The sequence below is a fragment of the Saccostrea cucullata genome, unplaced genomic scaffold (assembly GCF_032062105.1).
Source record: "Saccostrea cucullata isolate Sc308-1 unplaced genomic scaffold, CSIRO_AGI_Scuc_v1 ctg97, whole genome shotgun sequence".
NCBI lineage: Eukaryota > Metazoa > Mollusca > Bivalvia > Ostreida > Ostreidae > Saccostrea > Saccostrea cuccullata.
Window position 1 is genome coordinate 178,579 of NW_026928978.1, and position 18,248 is coordinate 196,826.

Here is an 18,248-nt window from a genome sequence, read left to right on the forward strand (position 1 = left end):
ACTATTTAAAGTTTGCATCCTGCTCTTTAAAATTACCTTGAAAAAAAAACTTATCATTGAGTCGTATTTTGGTTGAACTGTTTCAAAAACCTTGATTTTGGTAGTAAATTTGAAGATTATTGTAGCTTAACAATGCATATGGCTCATGGATAGTTGTGACCGGTCAACGGGAATACTTACTCCTCCAAGGCACCTAATCCTACTTCTGGAATACCCAGGGGTACGTAGTTTTCTCCCTGTTCGCAGATATTTTATACATACATTCGATAGCTGTTTATTATCCGTAATTTTTTTAATCATTTTCCTGTATTTCTATTAAAGCAAATATGATAAAATAAAGTATCATTTTCTATTGATCTGTCATAATTGATATTTATGAAGTAGAATGTTAAAATATTTTACAGTTTGAAACGACATATAATTTATGAAAATTAACCTTAAAATATGATAACACTATGTTTCATTATACATTTTGATAAAATATGTATCAGTTTTCTTAGTTTTTCTAATCTACAAATATTCCAAACCTTTTCGTGCTTTTTCATACACGTTTTCTTAAACCTTTACCAAGAAATATATTGGAATGATGGAACAGTTTATGAAATAGATCGAACGGGCCACCTACCATAATTTATTTGTTTTTCAAAACAGATGCATGTCACTTTTTCTTCAAAGAATCACAAATATCTAGGATTTTCGGTTAACTGGACTATCTAAATATCTAATTTTTTAAATTCTATATTTGAATAATTTTGAATAATTCATTCAAACACTTGTTATGACAATTTTTCATCTTTTTACCTTGTCGACAAATACATGACAAAGTTTTGAGCATGATACATTAGGAATGACTTCTATGTTTCAGAACATTTTACACATGCGTAGTAGCAGTGTAATATATACATTTCCAAAGTCGAAAAGAAGTACTGTGAACATCACCTTGTCTTCAAGAAAATAAGTTTACTGTCTAAAAAATGTTACTATACTTAAAGACACATTTTTCTATGCTACCCGGCAGGGAATTGATTCAATATAGACCTCTTATAACCTTGAAGAAAATGGTTATGGTATTAATTTACATATTATACTTTTTAAATAATATCATTTGTTTATAATATGATATCAGTAAAGACGCTGATCTATGTTGACTTGTGCGCCCGAAAATGTACCATAATACATCAATTATTACATAACAAACTTATTTACAAAACATACAAATCTGACGAAACAATTTCGGTTTAATTGATATCTGTACAATTTTTATTACAAAGAATTTATCAGGTTGGCCTTATTTAAATAAAATGAACGTCAAAAGTGTCTAACAAATAAATAAAATTTTCTTAAATAACTTTTCGTGATGTGCAAATTACACAAAGTACCTTCTAAAACAGTTCATTTTAATAGTAGTTACTAGTAATGCTTTATCGTTATTTGTCGGCGATTCCTCATGGTAAATCTGTTATATACTTTCATAAATTTTCAATAATCGGTGCACCAAGATAATAAAATTCTTAAATGTAGAATCATATTGCATTTATTTACATTTATTATCAAAAACAATGGATATAAATCAAGCTAATTAACAGTCTTCCTGCCTCTAATAACTTCTCTTTTTTGTAGAAAATTATAATCATTGCTTCTCTTTTGGGAAAACGATTTTGGTCTGTCAGTTAATATCGTTCTTGTAGCTCATTATGGTCCAGTAAAAAGCTCAATCCGAGAGATGATTATAGCATGCAAATAAAATTCAGCTATCATCAGAACACCAGCTGTATTATAATCAAGTAATTAATTATACTCATGTTAATTATGATTATCTGCAGCAGATTTGTAAGTTTATTTATGTTCTTTCATTAAATGCATTTCCTATATTAATAAGGTGATAAACGTCAAATCTTTGAAACATTTTGTATGGAACAATAGTTATGTAGTTTGTCGAAAATAAATCCCCATAATAAATACATACTGTACAGTTCTGATGTACAAGGTCATTTGAAAAACATTAAGATGACAAATTCATAAATTTTATCATAAAAATACAAATAGATTCCTCTTTATTTCACATATACATGAATCACCATTTATTTACTATATATTTGTGTCAGACCTATATGATCGTCAATACTCGAACTCTTTTTATTGGACCTCGATCTTGAAAATGTTTTTGAAAGGTTTATTTTGTTTAAATTACAAATAGTTATTTTAAAGTCTTTATTTTTTTTTTTTTACACTTTTTACATTTTGAATTGTTCACTCGATGAAAAATACACCTGTGAACTATGAAAGCTCGAGTTCTATTTGTTCAAAATATATGACCAAGGTTAAGGTTTTTTATTCGGGTCAAACTCTAAGGCCAAGGTCAAAAGGTCTAAAATATTTAACCAGTTGAGGTTCTTGTCACAATGAATGACATGTGAAGTAAGAAAACCCCCGACCTACACTGAAGTCCATAATTGTATAATATTGGAAGGGAAAAACAGCAAAGAAGTATGCTCTTTGTACAGATTATTTTGGAGGTAATGTTATAACATGGTCTTGAAGACTTACAAGTCGTATGGAATGTACTGTAATATATGTTGGGAATACTTTTTCACAAGAATTCTTCAGAGGGCCACGTCCACTAGCTGGTTGTCCTGATTTGTTGGAACGTCGTACTAGTTCACAAAGATTTTTAAGAATTACAATTTTATGTATAGTGGTTACAAGTATCCCCAAAATTCATCTTTGAATATACATGCTTTATACTTACCGGGGCAATATCGTCGAGAAAACTGTTTGTGTAACATTTTTTATCTTTGAAAATGCAAAAAAAGGTATTTTTAATCAAGAATTGTCTTATAATACGCATATCAAGAGGGCAAAGCAAGTAAGTTTTCCATCTTCACTCCAAAAATTCAATTAAGGAGGTAGAAGAGAGTTCAAGATAAAGAATGAGATAATGGGGACATTTTTGTTTTAGTGGCAATCGTGACATCTTGAAAATACTTGCCAAAATTATGCCATCTGAAATTATGAGACATGCACAGCCATTAGGACTACTTCGATGTACGTGGATTGCATTGTAAATATTATAGTATAATGGAGATCCGTCTATGTCTGTAATCGCCACAACATAAGAAAAGCATAAGAGTGTAAGATTTTTTTTCCCTGCAAGATGTGATTTATATTTGGACGAGATCCTCATAATATGCCTGTTAATCTATGTCTAGTGCATAAAATAAGTAGTTAAAAACTCAAGATAAATAATGCCATGGTTTACAAGAACGTGCAAGATTTGAATATAAGTCAACTCATACACTCTTGCCTATGGTGGTAATGTTTCTTAACGTATTCGCTACTCAAGGGATTGCTTTGGGTTAAGTCAATGTTTAAGGCAAGTTAAGGCATGGTACTTAGTGATAAGGTGATGTCAAAGGGATTTCAACAATCTCAATCAAGGTCGTCATTTCCTAAATTTTGTGGCCGCTATAATGAACTTGCAACTGTGCAGTATTTTGGATGACTTCTTTCAAACCAATTGTTAGGCCATTGTTTTAATACTGAATTGGACTACAAAAAGCTCTGTCTACCTGGTCAATAACTAGGGCTCACGACGGACGTGACCGGTCAACAGGGGATGCTTGTTTCTCCCTTGGCACCTGATTCCATTTTTGGAATTTCCATAGGTCCGTGTGTTATACCCTTTTCCCACATTTGTATTGTTTATAGATATTTTTGAGATAGATCAGTGTTCGTTAATTTTACCTTTTATATTTCCTCCATTCCTCCTAAAAAAAAAAGGGAAAGACATATAATACAAATATCTTGAAATCGCACTCAAATGTATATATCTGTTATATTTCTAAAGTTTCATTATATAATTTAAATCTATATTTTGTGGGTTTCGAAACTATTTTGGCACGCTAATGACTTGTAGTATTTTGAATTATTAGTAACATTAGGTCCAGAAAAAAATGTTTGCTAAAATAAAAATAAATAAGTCATATCTTTATTTTAAGAATTATATATAAGTCGTGTCAAACCTAAAAGAGAAATAAATTCATGAAACTCAACTGGAAATATGATGTGGTAAAATACCCAACACCTTAATGTTAAAGTTGATAAATATTATATTTCTTATTTTAAATGTGGGTGCTAGTAAAGTGTTACTATGATAAATTTTATTCTATTTCAGAAAATTTTCATTTGAAACAAGTTCCTAGCAAAATACTATTTTAATCCATCAGGAAAATGGGTTAGTAAAGATACAATTTTAATTTTTTTGCACACAACTTGATTTTTTAAAATCGAAATCCATGCTAATGCTAGTATCTAGAAAGTACCCTTGGTATCACGTATAGTTTTCCTGTATGTTTGATTCAAATATTTGTCAGTTTCCTAGGATTTGTTGCAAACAATTGTCAGACATAAAATGTCACTGAATACAGAGACGGTTACCTAAATATTCTACACTTGTAAATATTTTCAGAATTAATCTTTTTTTTCATAATTTGTGAGACTGCACTTTATAAATTATTTCATGCTTTTAACCCTCACTAAACACAGAAACAGAAGCCAAATACTTATATTATTAATGTCCATAATGTCTAGAAAAAAGTGTAAGAAAGTTATTTTCTTAATTTTTCATTTAGGCAACTTTCAGCAGAATGTGATTTATTTTGGGACTAGATCCCCATAATATGCCCGTTAATCTGTGTCTAGTGCATTAAATTAATGGTCCAATCAACGTGTGTCTTGCAGTAGCCGTCTGTATACATGATCAGAATCTGAAACAGTACCACAGACAGAGGAATATCGTTCTCGGTTAAAGCAATGCAACAGCAGGTTTTACGTGTACTGTTAAAGGGGCATGGACACAGTTTCCACTGAATTTTTAAAACCAATTTTAATGTTTACTATTCCTACCTAAGGCCTCATTTAATGATTAGCAAAAATTTGAACATCATTTGTTGATTATCAAATGAGATACAGAACTTAAAGTTCTTTACAATGTAAACAAGGCTCGTGCCTTGTTTTTGTTTACATATAGAAAATATCATATCTATAACAAAATGAAAACCTTTGTATTAAAATTATCTACTTTGAACGAACATATATTAGCATTTTAACCTATGTAAACGAAACATGACACAGACCTTGGTTACATAACAAAGGTTTGGAGCTGTAAATCTGTCTTGTATCTCAACATCTGACGTTTAAATTTTTGATGATCATTAGAAAGACTCTAGTTAAATATTTGTAAAAGTGGAAAAATAAAATTTGAAAATTTAACTGAAACTGTATCTATGCCCCTTTAAAGGGAAAAGGGATATTTCTTCAACAAAATTAACAAACAAAATTGTATTCATGTACCTATGATAACCTGTTGCTTGCTACACAAGTAATAGTTCCGATTTTTTGAAAAGGTCACTTTCCTTTTTGGGACAGAAGTTTCACAGTGTGTTAAGAGAAATTTAGGAATTTGTTTAAATGTCTCATTTTTTTTTTAACTTTTTATCTTTAGATTCATTTTAACGCCACAGAGTTTGCCTGCTTTGCCACATCCTTTTACTATTTGGTTGTTTTACAAGACTAAGGACAACTAACAACAATACTTTATGACAGACGAGATGTCTTAATCTTTTCCATCGTCCATCGTCAGCTTTTCTTATTCATGAAGTGATATTCCACTATCACCTGCTTTTGGCGTTTATGTCTCCAAACTTATTCGCTACTCGAGAGCATGCGATCAATTTTTAAACCGAAGCAAGCTACTCACACATAAGTTGCTGTTGCAGGGATTTCAACGTCATCGTTTAAAGTCAGCATTACGTTATATTAATCTTATTAGCAAATACATATATATATATAATCAATGGGTCGTAATTTGACTGACTTCTTTTATGCCTTTTTTTAGGTTTTGGGGTTTTTTGTACAAAATTTTGACTACAGAATGTTCTACATGTACCTGATCAATACATAGGACTAACGGCGGGTGTGATTGTCCCAATCCACCGGATATCAGATCCCACCTCTGTTGTTTTCTTCAGGAGACCGTGTTTATGCATTGTACACATAATTGTATCGTTGGTATAGTGTAGACATTTTCTCTTGTTGTTGGAGATGTGCTGTAGTTCTTTTACCTCTTACTTACAAAAAAATCTACCTTTAACAGGATCCCAAACGCCTAAAATTGATGTCCATTAAGAAAAAAGATATAAAGTTTCAAAATTTTCTCCAGTGTAATTTGGGAGGGGTTGAGATCCTCATAATATGCATTTTAATTTGTGTCTGTTGCAATCTATATTTTATGAAGAGTCTGAGGTAGTTTTTGTCTTGCCTGTCCGTCTGTCTATCTTGTTGTTTGTCCATGTGTTTGTCATCAAAAACTTTTGATAGGTTTGAGCAATGTCTCTCATATTTCACATATATATTCCTTTTGACAGGGCATACATATGCCAAAATATTTGAAACATATTTGACCTAGGATTTTGACCCAATTTTGGAAGAAATTACCTAATTTTAACCGTGGCCATAACTTTTGAACAATTGGTGCCAGGGCTTTGATACTTCACATGTGTATTCATTGTAATAAGACCTTTTTTCAGGAATATTTTGACCTTGAATTTTGAGTTTGACCCACTTTTTAAAAACTTTAACTTTGGGCATAACTTTTAAACAGTTACTAAATGGGTCTTCTTTTTTCACAGGCACATTCCATGTGCCAAGGCCTTCCTTTAGATACCAACAATTTTGATCTTGACATATGAATTTGACCTACTTTTGAAAACCTTAACCTTAGCCATAACCTTAAAACAGTTGGTACTAGGGCTTTGATTTTACATGTATTTTTAATTATAAAGACTTTCCCTGGGTACTTAAATTTGACCCTTAGACTTTGACTTTGGAGTTTGACCAGCATTTAAAAAACTTCAATCTTGGCGATAACTTTATATTGGTTAGTGCTTGGATTTTATATTACACAATTATATTAATTGAGAACAAGTCCTTTCTTTGAGTTACGACATATTTCATCCCTTGACCTTACAGTTTTACTTGAATTTGAGTAACTTCAACCTTCGCCAAAAGCTGTTATACTAGGCATCAATGTTTCACAAACACATCTTGTTATTCTCAAGTTTGCCGTTTGCGAAAAATGAGTTATGTAATAAAAGAATAAATCAATGCAACGTAATTGAAATAATTTATCATTAACAATTATGTTTGAATCTCTAATTAGAAATATTTAAGCCTTGTCAATCAAACCAAAGACCTTCCTTTATACGTTCCAAGAGGCGTAGCATCATAAGTTGCGGTTTGGTTTCACCTAACTGTGACTTTAATTATTAACTATAATTCCTGTCTAATCAAGTCAAATCTACTGGAGTTAACACATGAAGATACATTTGTATGCATGATCTTTTCTGTACTGTCACGGATATTGCGCGCCGTTATTTCTTCCCCTGGATTCTGGGAGTTGTGAAGAAATGACAAGCATAGTGCAAAAAATTTTTTTTTCTTTTCCAGTTTGTACTTCTAAGTTTTTGTTGTTAGAGTCGTGAAATAGACTGCGAAATGTGACAAGATGCGCGAAAGAAGAAATTGATAACTGATGAATTCAAAGAAAAGATATATACGTGTGAAAGTAGCATAAGTCTGTGACTTGCAGAATTTTGTCGCCTGCTGGACTCTGAAAAATGTTAAACGTTGTGACCAGACGACATCAGAGAAGTTTGTTTGTTGGGGGATGTTTTACCTTTTGCTTTTGTGTATTGTTTTTGGATAAGTATTCAAGACTTGCTAAAGGTGGGTGTCCAATGTAAATGTCAGGTCAAAATATTCTATCGTATTTGATTAATTAACTGTAGATGATTTGATGTGTAATTTGATGTACGCTTATGAAGAATAAATTTATAAAATAATCGTGTTAGAAATCTTCAATTTCCACTCGGTGATTTTTTTTATGTGAATTGTTATTCATGTATTTTTTTCAAAAATTGAAGAAAAAAAAACGAAAATAAATAATACCTTATTTTTAGATGATGTAAACATTTTTCATACGTACAAATATTTGCATTTACTTTAAAGATGCGGAGTATGAAGTTGACTTTAGTGGAAGAGTTGAGATAGATCACTTTAGACATTCAGGTAGAGTAAATCTTTTTTGTTTTAAGATAAATTATTCTTCAAAGAATTATAGCACATGTATTTAAAAAAAAAACTATGATGAAATACATTTTTCCATTTTTTGAATATTGGACGATAATTTATGAATGCAATAGTACCTTGCGATGGCAAACAATTTTACAATGCAGAAAGGAAATAATTTTTCTTGCATCAATATGAAATTCACTGCACGTGTTGAGCATAAATTTGCTAACTAAAGTTTAAAAATGAATTTTACTTAAATTTCATGACCAATGCATCTTATTTTCTGCATTATAATTAGTTTAATTAACTGGTCTACACAAATTTTATGTGCATTTGCTGACTATATTGTATTTTATAAAGCACATCGAAAGAGAAAAAAACTGTGAAATATTTTAACATCATGATCACTGCATTTTTGGCACTGCATAATAATTAAATTAATTAACTGGCCTTTTCTGAAGATTCCCATAAATCAAATTTACTACTTTATATTGAAATGAACGCCTCCAGATAGTTGTCAAATATTACTATTTACATTAGCTGCAGATCTGTAGCGTTATGGTTTTATATATTTGTCTTTGACCATAACGCTACAGATTCCGTAAAGCAGAAAAGGTGCAATTTACGGCGCAATATTTTTGCGCACTTTTGGGGAGAATTTTTTCCACTTTCCAGCGTCGATCAATTAACTACCTTTCACTCCCTAATTCTAGACACATTCTGTAGCCAATATGTATATTTTATCCACCTCCCAACCATTTATAGTTGTCTCTACAGGCAATAAACTCGCTTGAAGTGAATTTTCAGCAATCTACAAGTAATTTTAATCAAACGAGTTTATCACTTGTAGGGACGACTATAAAGGGTTGGGAGATGGATAAAGTATACAGATTAGTTGAATAAGCTTAATGTGCCTAGAATTAGGGAGTGAAAGGTGGTTAATTGACCGATGCAGGAAAGTGGAGAAATTCTCCCCAAACGTGCACAAAAAATATTGCGCCGTAAATTGCACCTTTTTGCATTACGGGATCTGTAGCGTTATGGTCAAAGACAAATACATGTATATACATGTAAAACCATAACGTACAAATCTGCAGCTAATATAAAAATAAACAAACATGTGGCTGTAAATTGCTTATGAATTATTGAAAAATGATCAAAATGCTTTTAAAAAATTACATATTCACTACGTGAATAAATCGAGATTAAATTTTAAAAAATGAAAACATGAATATCATAAAGAAAATGTGAATATATAAATCTAAATATATAAAATGACTGAAATTCATTAATTTTACATTGCTTAACGTATTCTAACAAATATTTAAGCATCGGTAGCTTTATAATTTTACCAGCGGTAGGAAATTTAGTATCGTTAGGTCCACATACCTGAAGATCGGGAGTACATAGTTTTTGCCCTGTCCGTCCGTCCATCTGTCTATCTGTTTGTCTACAAAAACTTTGCCCATAACTTTTGAGTGTTTGGGTCTATGCAATTCATATTTCACAGGTGACAAGACCTTTCTATTGGAACCACCTTTGATATCTTGACCTTGGAGTCATAACTTTTGAACAGTTTTGCTTGAGCTTTCAAACTTCACATGTGCATTCATTGTGACAAAACCTTTCAATTAGTATAAATATTGGCAAAACCTTTCAATGAGTATAAATATTTTTTACCTTGATTTTAGAGTTTGACCCAATTTTGAAAATCTTTAACTTTGGCTATAACTTTTGAACACTTTCATATGTTTCATATGTTTCATATTTCACCGATATATTCCTTGAGACAAGACCTTCCTTTGGATAAATGCGAAAAAATAATCTTTTGATTCTGACCTTGAAGTTTGACTTACAGTTAAGAAACTTCAACACTTGCCATATTCTGCCATATATGGGCATCAGTGTTTCACAAAGATATTGTTCTTTACTTCTGACTGGTTAAAAAAGACCTCTGAGTGAGAAGTAAATTTTAATCGGACCTGTGGATGAGATATTAATTGGAGTGCAGCAACTTTTTTAGTCACAGTAGAATCAGTTTTATGTCATTAATTGTCGACAACATGGTAGTCAGTGCAAGATACATTTCTGTGAGGCAAGATGCTTCTTCTGACCCTTCCGACCAAACTGTCTTCGGCATTTGTTCTTGCAAAACACATGTTGCCCTCGAACCCAATCAAGAAATGTTTAATATTGCAATTGCATGAATGTATAATATATTTTTAAAAAGTTCATTTTTCACGTATTCTTAATGTACAGATGTCAATGAAGTCATAGCCCTTGGATTATCCAAGAAAGTCCGTATTTTATGCTGGATCATGACGTCACCACAAAACTTGGATACGAAAGCAACCGCAGTGAAAAATACATGGGCAAAGCGCTGTAACAAAGCATTGTTCTTCAGCAGTGAAACAAACGCTTCCTTTCCGACCATCGGCCTTAATACAACGGAGGGACGACAACATTTAACGGCAAAGACAATACAGGCGTTTAGCTATTGCTACGAACATTATGGGGACCAGTTTGATTGGTTTCTCAAAGCAGACGATGATACTTATATGATCGTAGAGAATTTACGATATTTTCTTTCTCATCACGATCCAAATTCTTTGCAATATTTTGGGCACAAGTTTAAAGTGATAGTGGAACAGGGGTATTTCAGTGGAGGGGCGGGGTATATTTTAAGCAGGGAAGCCTTGAAGAAATTTGTGACTAAAGGTCTCTCTGACTCTGTGAACTGTAGACAAGATGGCGGGGCGGAAGACGCAGAAATTGGTAAATGTATGCAACATCTTGGCATCAAGGCAGGAGATTCGCTAGATATTTATGGGAAGGAGACTTTTCATCCATTTAATCCGAGTGCACATTTAAGGGGTCTATATCCTGAATGGTTTTACAACAACGCGGCAAGTTACCCTAAAAAGGTAAAGGAATTAAACGTTTCGTAAATATGATTTTTTAGGTTTTTAAAATCGTTTGTTAAACGGAGCGAAACAAAAATGATTATGTTGGCGCTTGTAGATTTCACGTTTGAAACTCTATTGCAATGACAACTGCACTAACATGTATATAGCAAGTGCACTCTTATATAAACGTTACCGTCATGAGTATTGCAAAGTATTTACTGTCACCTGATAAATTCAAAAATCTCTAGTGTATTTTCATTAGTAAATGTAATGTTATATTGCTTAAACTAATTTCTGATTTTCAATATAATAAGTAAATTATTGCAGCCCGGAGGACCGGGCTGCTCTATACATATAAGTTTAAGTGTTGGGTGTATGGGAATTGGGTGGGAGAAGTTATTCAAAATCAACGGTTTTCTGAACATTAACAAGATTTTTAATCAGAATGTTCTTTCCCTTTATAAATTTCGAGATAAATAATATATTTACTTTCATAAAGTGAATCTGTAAAATATGTATGTTTTTCATATTTAATATATAAAGTTGCTTATCATTTACTATCGAAAAAACGAGAGGTCCCTTTTTTATAGAGCATCGAATTTTACTTATCGCATAAAAAACGCACTCTACACAGTTCGTGTTTTATATTCTTAAAGTGAAATACACTTTTAATTATACATGTAGGTGATGTATGTGTCTGCTTTCAATTTATATTTTATGCAGCCAACATTTACTTGAGGAATTGATAAAGTTTAAAAGGATAATTATCGTTTTCGTTCGATTTTCATCCAACTATACGTTTTCAAAATATTCTCGACTATCGTCTCCATCATTTAGACGCATGCCTTTTTCACACATATCGAAGGGGTTTGGTGATCAAGAATCATTTCCATTGTTTACTTTATTTATTTCCTGGGCGACAATTGATGGTTACATCAATGTTTTCTTGTATACTGTTATGATAAAATATACTGTACCTGAAAGTTTTGAATTTAACGATGAGTATAAACACAACATTTGCAACAAATGCTCGTTTTAATTTTTTGTATTTTCTACCACCATGTAAAATTAGAAGTTTTTGTTTTATTTGAGTTCTCTCCTAGATATCTTATTTTTTGCAAATGCATCTTAACTATATATGCAAATACAATTCAGTTTGAAGTTTTTAACAAAATCAAATGTTGACTTTTTATACATTCCTTAGAAATACTAATTTGAAACAAAATATATTCATGTTTAGACAAACAAGATCGTTCATCAAATTTGTATTAACATATATAATTATTGACCAGGTGGTCTTTCATCTTGATTTTCTCTTTTTTAAATATAAATGAGAAAGTTAACATTTTCCTTGTTTTTCAAAAGAATTACTTGCAATTTTCATAATTTTCATAAATTTTAATATCCTTAAAATCATAATTTTATGTATTTATTATTCATTTTTTTATTGTAGGGCCTTGGATGCTGTAGTGACTACAGTATATCTTTCCATTACATGTCGCCTCCCGACATGTACGTAATGGATTATCTAATTTACCACTTACGTCCGTACGGCATCATACAGGACGTACGCAAAACACGATCATTCAACAAAGAGGCCAGTTTCAAATAGTCGTGCTGTTATTTAAATTCAATTTTTCGTGTATTTTCTAGATAAAAGTATTTCTGTTAAAACCGGAGCAGAGCTTCAATATCTTGGGATTCCATGTCCCAAAACATTTTACTTGATATTCAGTATCAAAATACTTCACTTTAAAATGTCGGTAATCTAGCGTCAAAGCTCGGTGGGGTTCGAAAAGCGCGTTGTCATTTGAAAAGCTCGGTGGGGTTCGAAACATATGGCAAAATTTGACATATTTTGTTTCATATCTTTTTAACTTTCGTGTTGAATACTTTTTACATGTAGGAAAAAATTCTTTTTAATGAATGAAAAAAAAAATACTGGCTAGTCCTTACAGTTTGATATCTACATAGAGCGAATGTACTAACTTGTTCACTTGTTTCGAATAGGATTCTTTGATTGATATACATGTACATCGCTTTTATGACGTCTTTCACAGAATGTAAAATACTAAACATCAACAACAGGATGGTGCATTCTTTTGTAATAAAAGAACGATCCCGGGGATTCCGGTTGATCGTATCTGGACCATTGGACATTGTTATGTTTAGATTGATTGTTTGGAAGAAGACATCTCTTCTATAATTATTTGTGTTCATATCAGTATTGCCATATCGATAAATATGAGGATAGTTTTTAAAAAAAGCCTTGATCATACAGTTTAAAAGTACTTCAAATTTCAATCAATCATTTTTATACTTTTTACTGATATTTTTTTGTTTCCAATATGCTGTTATAATTGTTCTTTGTTTTACCTGTTTTACAATAAAACTTTTTAAAAAAACAAAAATGAAAAGTTATTTTCTCTTTTTGTTTTAAGTTTGAAAATATAATTGCAGCCGGTATTAATTTTGGAGTTGTCATGACAAGGAGCACACAGCAGATGTGATTGGTCAACATGGGATACTCCCTCCTCCATGGCACCTGATCCCACCTCTGATGTTTTGGAGGTCCGCGTTTGCTCTGCTCCTATTTTATACTGTTTCATGGACTTTCAGCTTGGATATTGTTTCTTATCTCCCTATATTTCATCTAATAAATTATAAATTTACCGGTGATAGTAAGTACAAAATTTAGTACAATTTTAAATTCCCATCTACAACATGACAGGTTTTAGTACATGTATTTTCTTAAATATTATGTTGGAAATTTTGAAATTACTGGAGGTAAATACAAAATTTACAATATTTGTAATTATCTAGTAAATTAAAAATTTACACCCAAAACCTATTATACCAATAAAGTTGAATAAACAAATGAAACTGCTATCAAAACCAGTCATTATTTATTGCAAAAAAGGTGCACTAATCTTATAAAAACACTATTTTTGAAATATACAAAGTGAATTCTACAGAAGACCTTCGTGTTTTGCATTGCTTTTAAATCATATTCTTGACGAATAATTCTTTTAAAAATTAAAATAAATGTCAGCTCATCATAAATCTAACAACCACATGATGTTTGTGACAATTTTATTTGTTGCCTCCTATCGCAGCTTGTAACGTTGAGAAAAAATGATGACAATTTGTTGATTTCTTGTTGTTTTTACGTAGTATATACAAATGACTGAGAATAAAAATCGAGCTACTTTACACGATGGTACATGCATTATACATTTTATTTCCTTAAAGAACACATTTCAAATGCAAAATTGCTTTGTAAAAATGCGTATATCCCGAAAATTATAAAGTTAAAAGAAACATTAGGAAAACAGTTGTGGTTTTCTATCGTACATGAAAGACACAATTTTAAAAGAATGTTAAAGATTAGAGCGATTGTGTTAATTATTTGTGCAATCAAATAAATGAGAGAAAGGGGTGGACACCTTACTTATTTGATACTTTTTGTTTTAAGTTGAAAATTTTTGTTTCTATCCCTTTCGACCCCCTTTGAAGAGGAAAGGAATGGATATTGGATAATAACCTATGGGTAGCGTCAATAGCGTGTTTGATAAATTTTGTGAAAATGGTGTAGACACATTATACAAACAACTAAATAACTCATAAAATTTGTAACAATAAAAAAATTTGATTATGCAAAACAAAAAGTAATGTAGAGAATACAGTGAATATGTAGTATGTATTCTTCAAACAGTTACCTCTTAGTCACTTGTTGATCTTTGAACTAAAATGCTGTACAATCGTATCATTATGTAAAGTGTCCATTATAAACTTTATTACTTCTTTCACATAGATGCAAAATTATGTTACCACATCAAAGCATGTAAATTGCGAAAGATCGCAGAAATATGTACAAAATTGTGAGTTTACAAGGAATCAAAATACGACATCAATCCGTTATGCTTAATTTGCATCAAAAAAACACTAAGTACTGTGTACTGTTAATCACATTTTTTTTCGCGAGAACTTTATTTTTCTAAACTTTCATTCAATGCTGTCTCAATATCAAATGTTGCAATAGTACAGGAAATTCTGTTTGACATCTTTCAAAAATATTTGTTTCCTTTGTCTCTAAGAAAAAAAAATTCCCGCGAAATATAACTGATTTACAGCAAATGTTCATAAAAATGAAATGGAAATCCATTTTCAGAAGCATGCACACATACAAATCATTTGTTCAAAAGAGGCACCTTTTATTCTACAATTACTTACGCTTATTTAAAGTGTCAGAAAAAAGTTCTTTCTATAAAACCATGCACAATAAAAGTCCTGTCACGAAACTGATGACTGTTGCTATGGAAACTGTCACGTGAGGCGCTGAATTACACCCGTCACCTTCGCACTCGCAGTAGAACATTTTGATCTTGTAGGTACCCGCTCTCTCGAAACAACCGAGTTCAGTATGATTTTTAATGGCACACTGGCGTATAATTCTAACTTCATCCTTGTCAACTGAAAGAAAAAGTAAAGTTTTACAGTAATTAATTGACTGATTGATTTTATGTTATTTTAAGTCCCGTTCGAGAATTTTTCACTCAGAGACATCGCCAATAATTTTACGTTTCCAGCTTTCGTTGATACCCGGGCATTCCTCAAACAACCACTTGTAATTGCATGTACATGATGTATGAAACATGCTAGTCAATGTAACCTTTTGTATTTGAAAAAGTAACTACCACAGAAGTTGATACCCCATTTTTGAGATATAGTGACTTCAAATGAGGCTGTTAAAATCCTTGTACCGTCAACTTATTTGTCAGTGACCTGCCAAGGTTTTAATTTTAGAATCATAACCTTGCATACCGTATTGGTTATAACATAACGACACAATATATATACCGGTATATATGCACCTGATAATGCAATTGCTACATAACTGGGATGTCGAATTGGTTCCATAGGATACATGTATATCATATGATATGCAATATAATTTTTTTATTTGTCTATCACGTCTATATTCATAAAACATCCCAATAGCAGGAGAAAAAATGAGCATACTTTAATGAGGTAATGATAATTTACATAAATAAAGATGAATACTTTCGACCAATTAAATAAAATCATTAATGTACAGCTATCTAAACGTCATCTTGTAAATTTGAATTTACCAGGTGGCAATTAATATAATCTGTTTTCAAATTAACAACAGGACAAGTTTGAATATTTTCAATCGTATTCTTCTTCTCATGCAAAAAATATTTAATAAATTCTGCTTCATACAAGTACAAGAGGAAGGTTTAAAAGGAGCACAATTTATGTCCATGGAAATTCATACTCTAAAGACTATATAGAAACTGTAAATAAGAAACCCCAGAACATTTATTGCAAACTCCGGAGTACACATTTAGATTTCCCTTTACATGTGCATGTGACTTTCATTTTATTGAAGAAGCATTTGTCTATTTTTGCTAAAAGAGAAAATATTATAGTTCTGTTTTTACGAAGGAGGCAGTTGTTAATGGTGCCAAAAAGTTTAGTTTTTAATTTATCGCGAAAAATCGTTAAAAATCTGTACATTTGATGCTTTGAAAGTTACATGAATAAACTTTTAAAAATAAAAAATCCACTTGAAAACAATCATGTAAAATTATGATGGTTTCAAATGTTGGGGTCTTGGGAATCAATGCCAAAATGATTTATACCACTTCTAGATTACCGGGTATGTTGTAGCACAGGAGGCCTTAAGTTTACAAACTTATAATTAATTTCAGCATGTCAAAAAAATACGAACATATTTGAAATGACGAGTTTCTAACAATTCACTAGCCTTGCGAAATAGAGTAAATGTCCGGAAGTTTAAAATTTCACGATTGATAGAGATTAATACAAACACATATACACACTGGCCATGATTCACAAAGTAGGAAATCGTATCTTACCCTCTTGTTGAATCTTCCTACATCTATAGCTATCAGATGAGCAGTTTTTATAATATTGTGGATTCGACATAAGTGACCCAGGGGAATCCTTGCATTGCGCCTGGTATAATGAGTTGCATTCAAAACATTCAATCGCACTTGCTGCAAATAAACAAAAGTTAGCTTAAGAATACATGTATATTATTGACCCATATTGCGTTGTAATTTTTAAAACAACTTTATCTTGATGTTGGGATAAAATTCTTTTATTTTGAATTCAAAATTTTTTAAAGCTTCACATGAGAACAATAGCATGATATTGTTTCAAATTATATCAGTGAAGAATGTTCGTATTATCTTCGACATCAAAGAACAGATAACAACGCATTAAGTTGGATTACATTCTTTGTCTCATCATTTAGATAAAAATCGATTTCCCCCTAATCCCCATTCTCCGACACATTGTATCCTTCATAGAGGTCGTGAAATGCACGTGCTGTATTTTTGGGGCAAAATGTACCAAGAACAGACATAAAATTTTCAAACTGGATAATACATTTTTCCGTGACTGTGTGAAATGTAAAATGTACTCACTTTTTTGAAGTAAGAATGTCAGACACAAAGTCACTAACGCAATTAAGAAAAACTGCATATTCTTGACGTCCATTTTGTAAGTTAATACGAAAACTGCTTACGAATGTTAGTGAGATGCTTCTCGCTGTATGGATTGCGTTTCCGCATCAGCGTGAATAGGGGTCCCAAAGGGGGGATTTTGGGGGAGTGATCGCTATTTGTCCGATGGGGGTTAAAATTATTGATATTTTGATAATCTTTCACAGAAATATCATTTTTAATACGAAACATAGCATTCAGAAAACGTAATTAGAAAAAATGCTATCTATTTCTCAATTTGATCAAGATTTTTTTTTTAATTATGAAATATGTCAATCATTTGAAAGGCGCGGATCAAGGAAAAAAAGTTGCTATGCATGAATTCAACCGATACCAAAATCTGAATGTAGTCACAATTAGTCCATTCAAATCAAGGACAGCTCTGTTTATTGGAAATGCATATAAAACAGCTAAATCTTCAAAGTATGAATAAATCCACATGCAGCCCCCCCCCCCCCCCGGGGGGGAAATTATATAATATGGCGTAATTGAAAGGGGGCAACCAAAGAAAAAAACAACTTACCCGAACGAAAAAAATGAAGAGGAAAATAAGAAAGGAGGGGAGGGGGGGGGGGGTCCACGAATTTCTTTCAATAACAGTTTTTCATACATTACTACATAACATTTAATCAATTATACTGCGACAAAATGTGTGTGT

The 18,248-nt window shown here is 31.6% G+C and overlaps 2 protein-coding genes across 2 annotated transcripts; one reads left to right on the top strand and one right to left on the bottom strand.

Moving 5' to 3' along the window:
- Positions 1 to 7,271: 7,271 nt before the first annotated feature.
- Positions 7,272 to 13,428, top strand: LOC134279481 (glycoprotein-N-acetylgalactosamine 3-beta-galactosyltransferase 1-like). Its single transcript, XM_062761890.1, has 4 exons — positions 7,272 to 7,785; positions 8,068 to 8,127; positions 10,390 to 11,054; positions 12,490 to 13,428. The coding sequence occupies exons 1-4, from the start codon at positions 7,677 to 7,679 to the stop codon at positions 12,646 to 12,648; spliced, it is 993 nt and encodes a 330-aa protein (XP_062617874.1). The 5' UTR covers positions 7,272 to 7,676; the 3' UTR covers positions 12,649 to 13,428.
- Positions 13,429 to 13,925: 497 nt separating this feature from the next.
- On the bottom strand, positions 13,926 to 17,671 carry LOC134279496 (uncharacterized). Its single transcript, XM_062761903.1, has 3 exons — positions 17,513 to 17,671; positions 16,940 to 17,080; positions 13,926 to 15,509 (listed from the first exon to the last, which is right to left on the bottom strand). Exons 1-3 carry the CDS (start codon positions 17,583 to 17,585, stop codon positions 15,301 to 15,303), a joined length of 423 nt encoding a protein of 140 aa, XP_062617887.1. The 5' UTR covers positions 17,586 to 17,671; the 3' UTR covers positions 13,926 to 15,300.
- Positions 17,672 to 18,248: the final 577 nt, after the last annotated feature.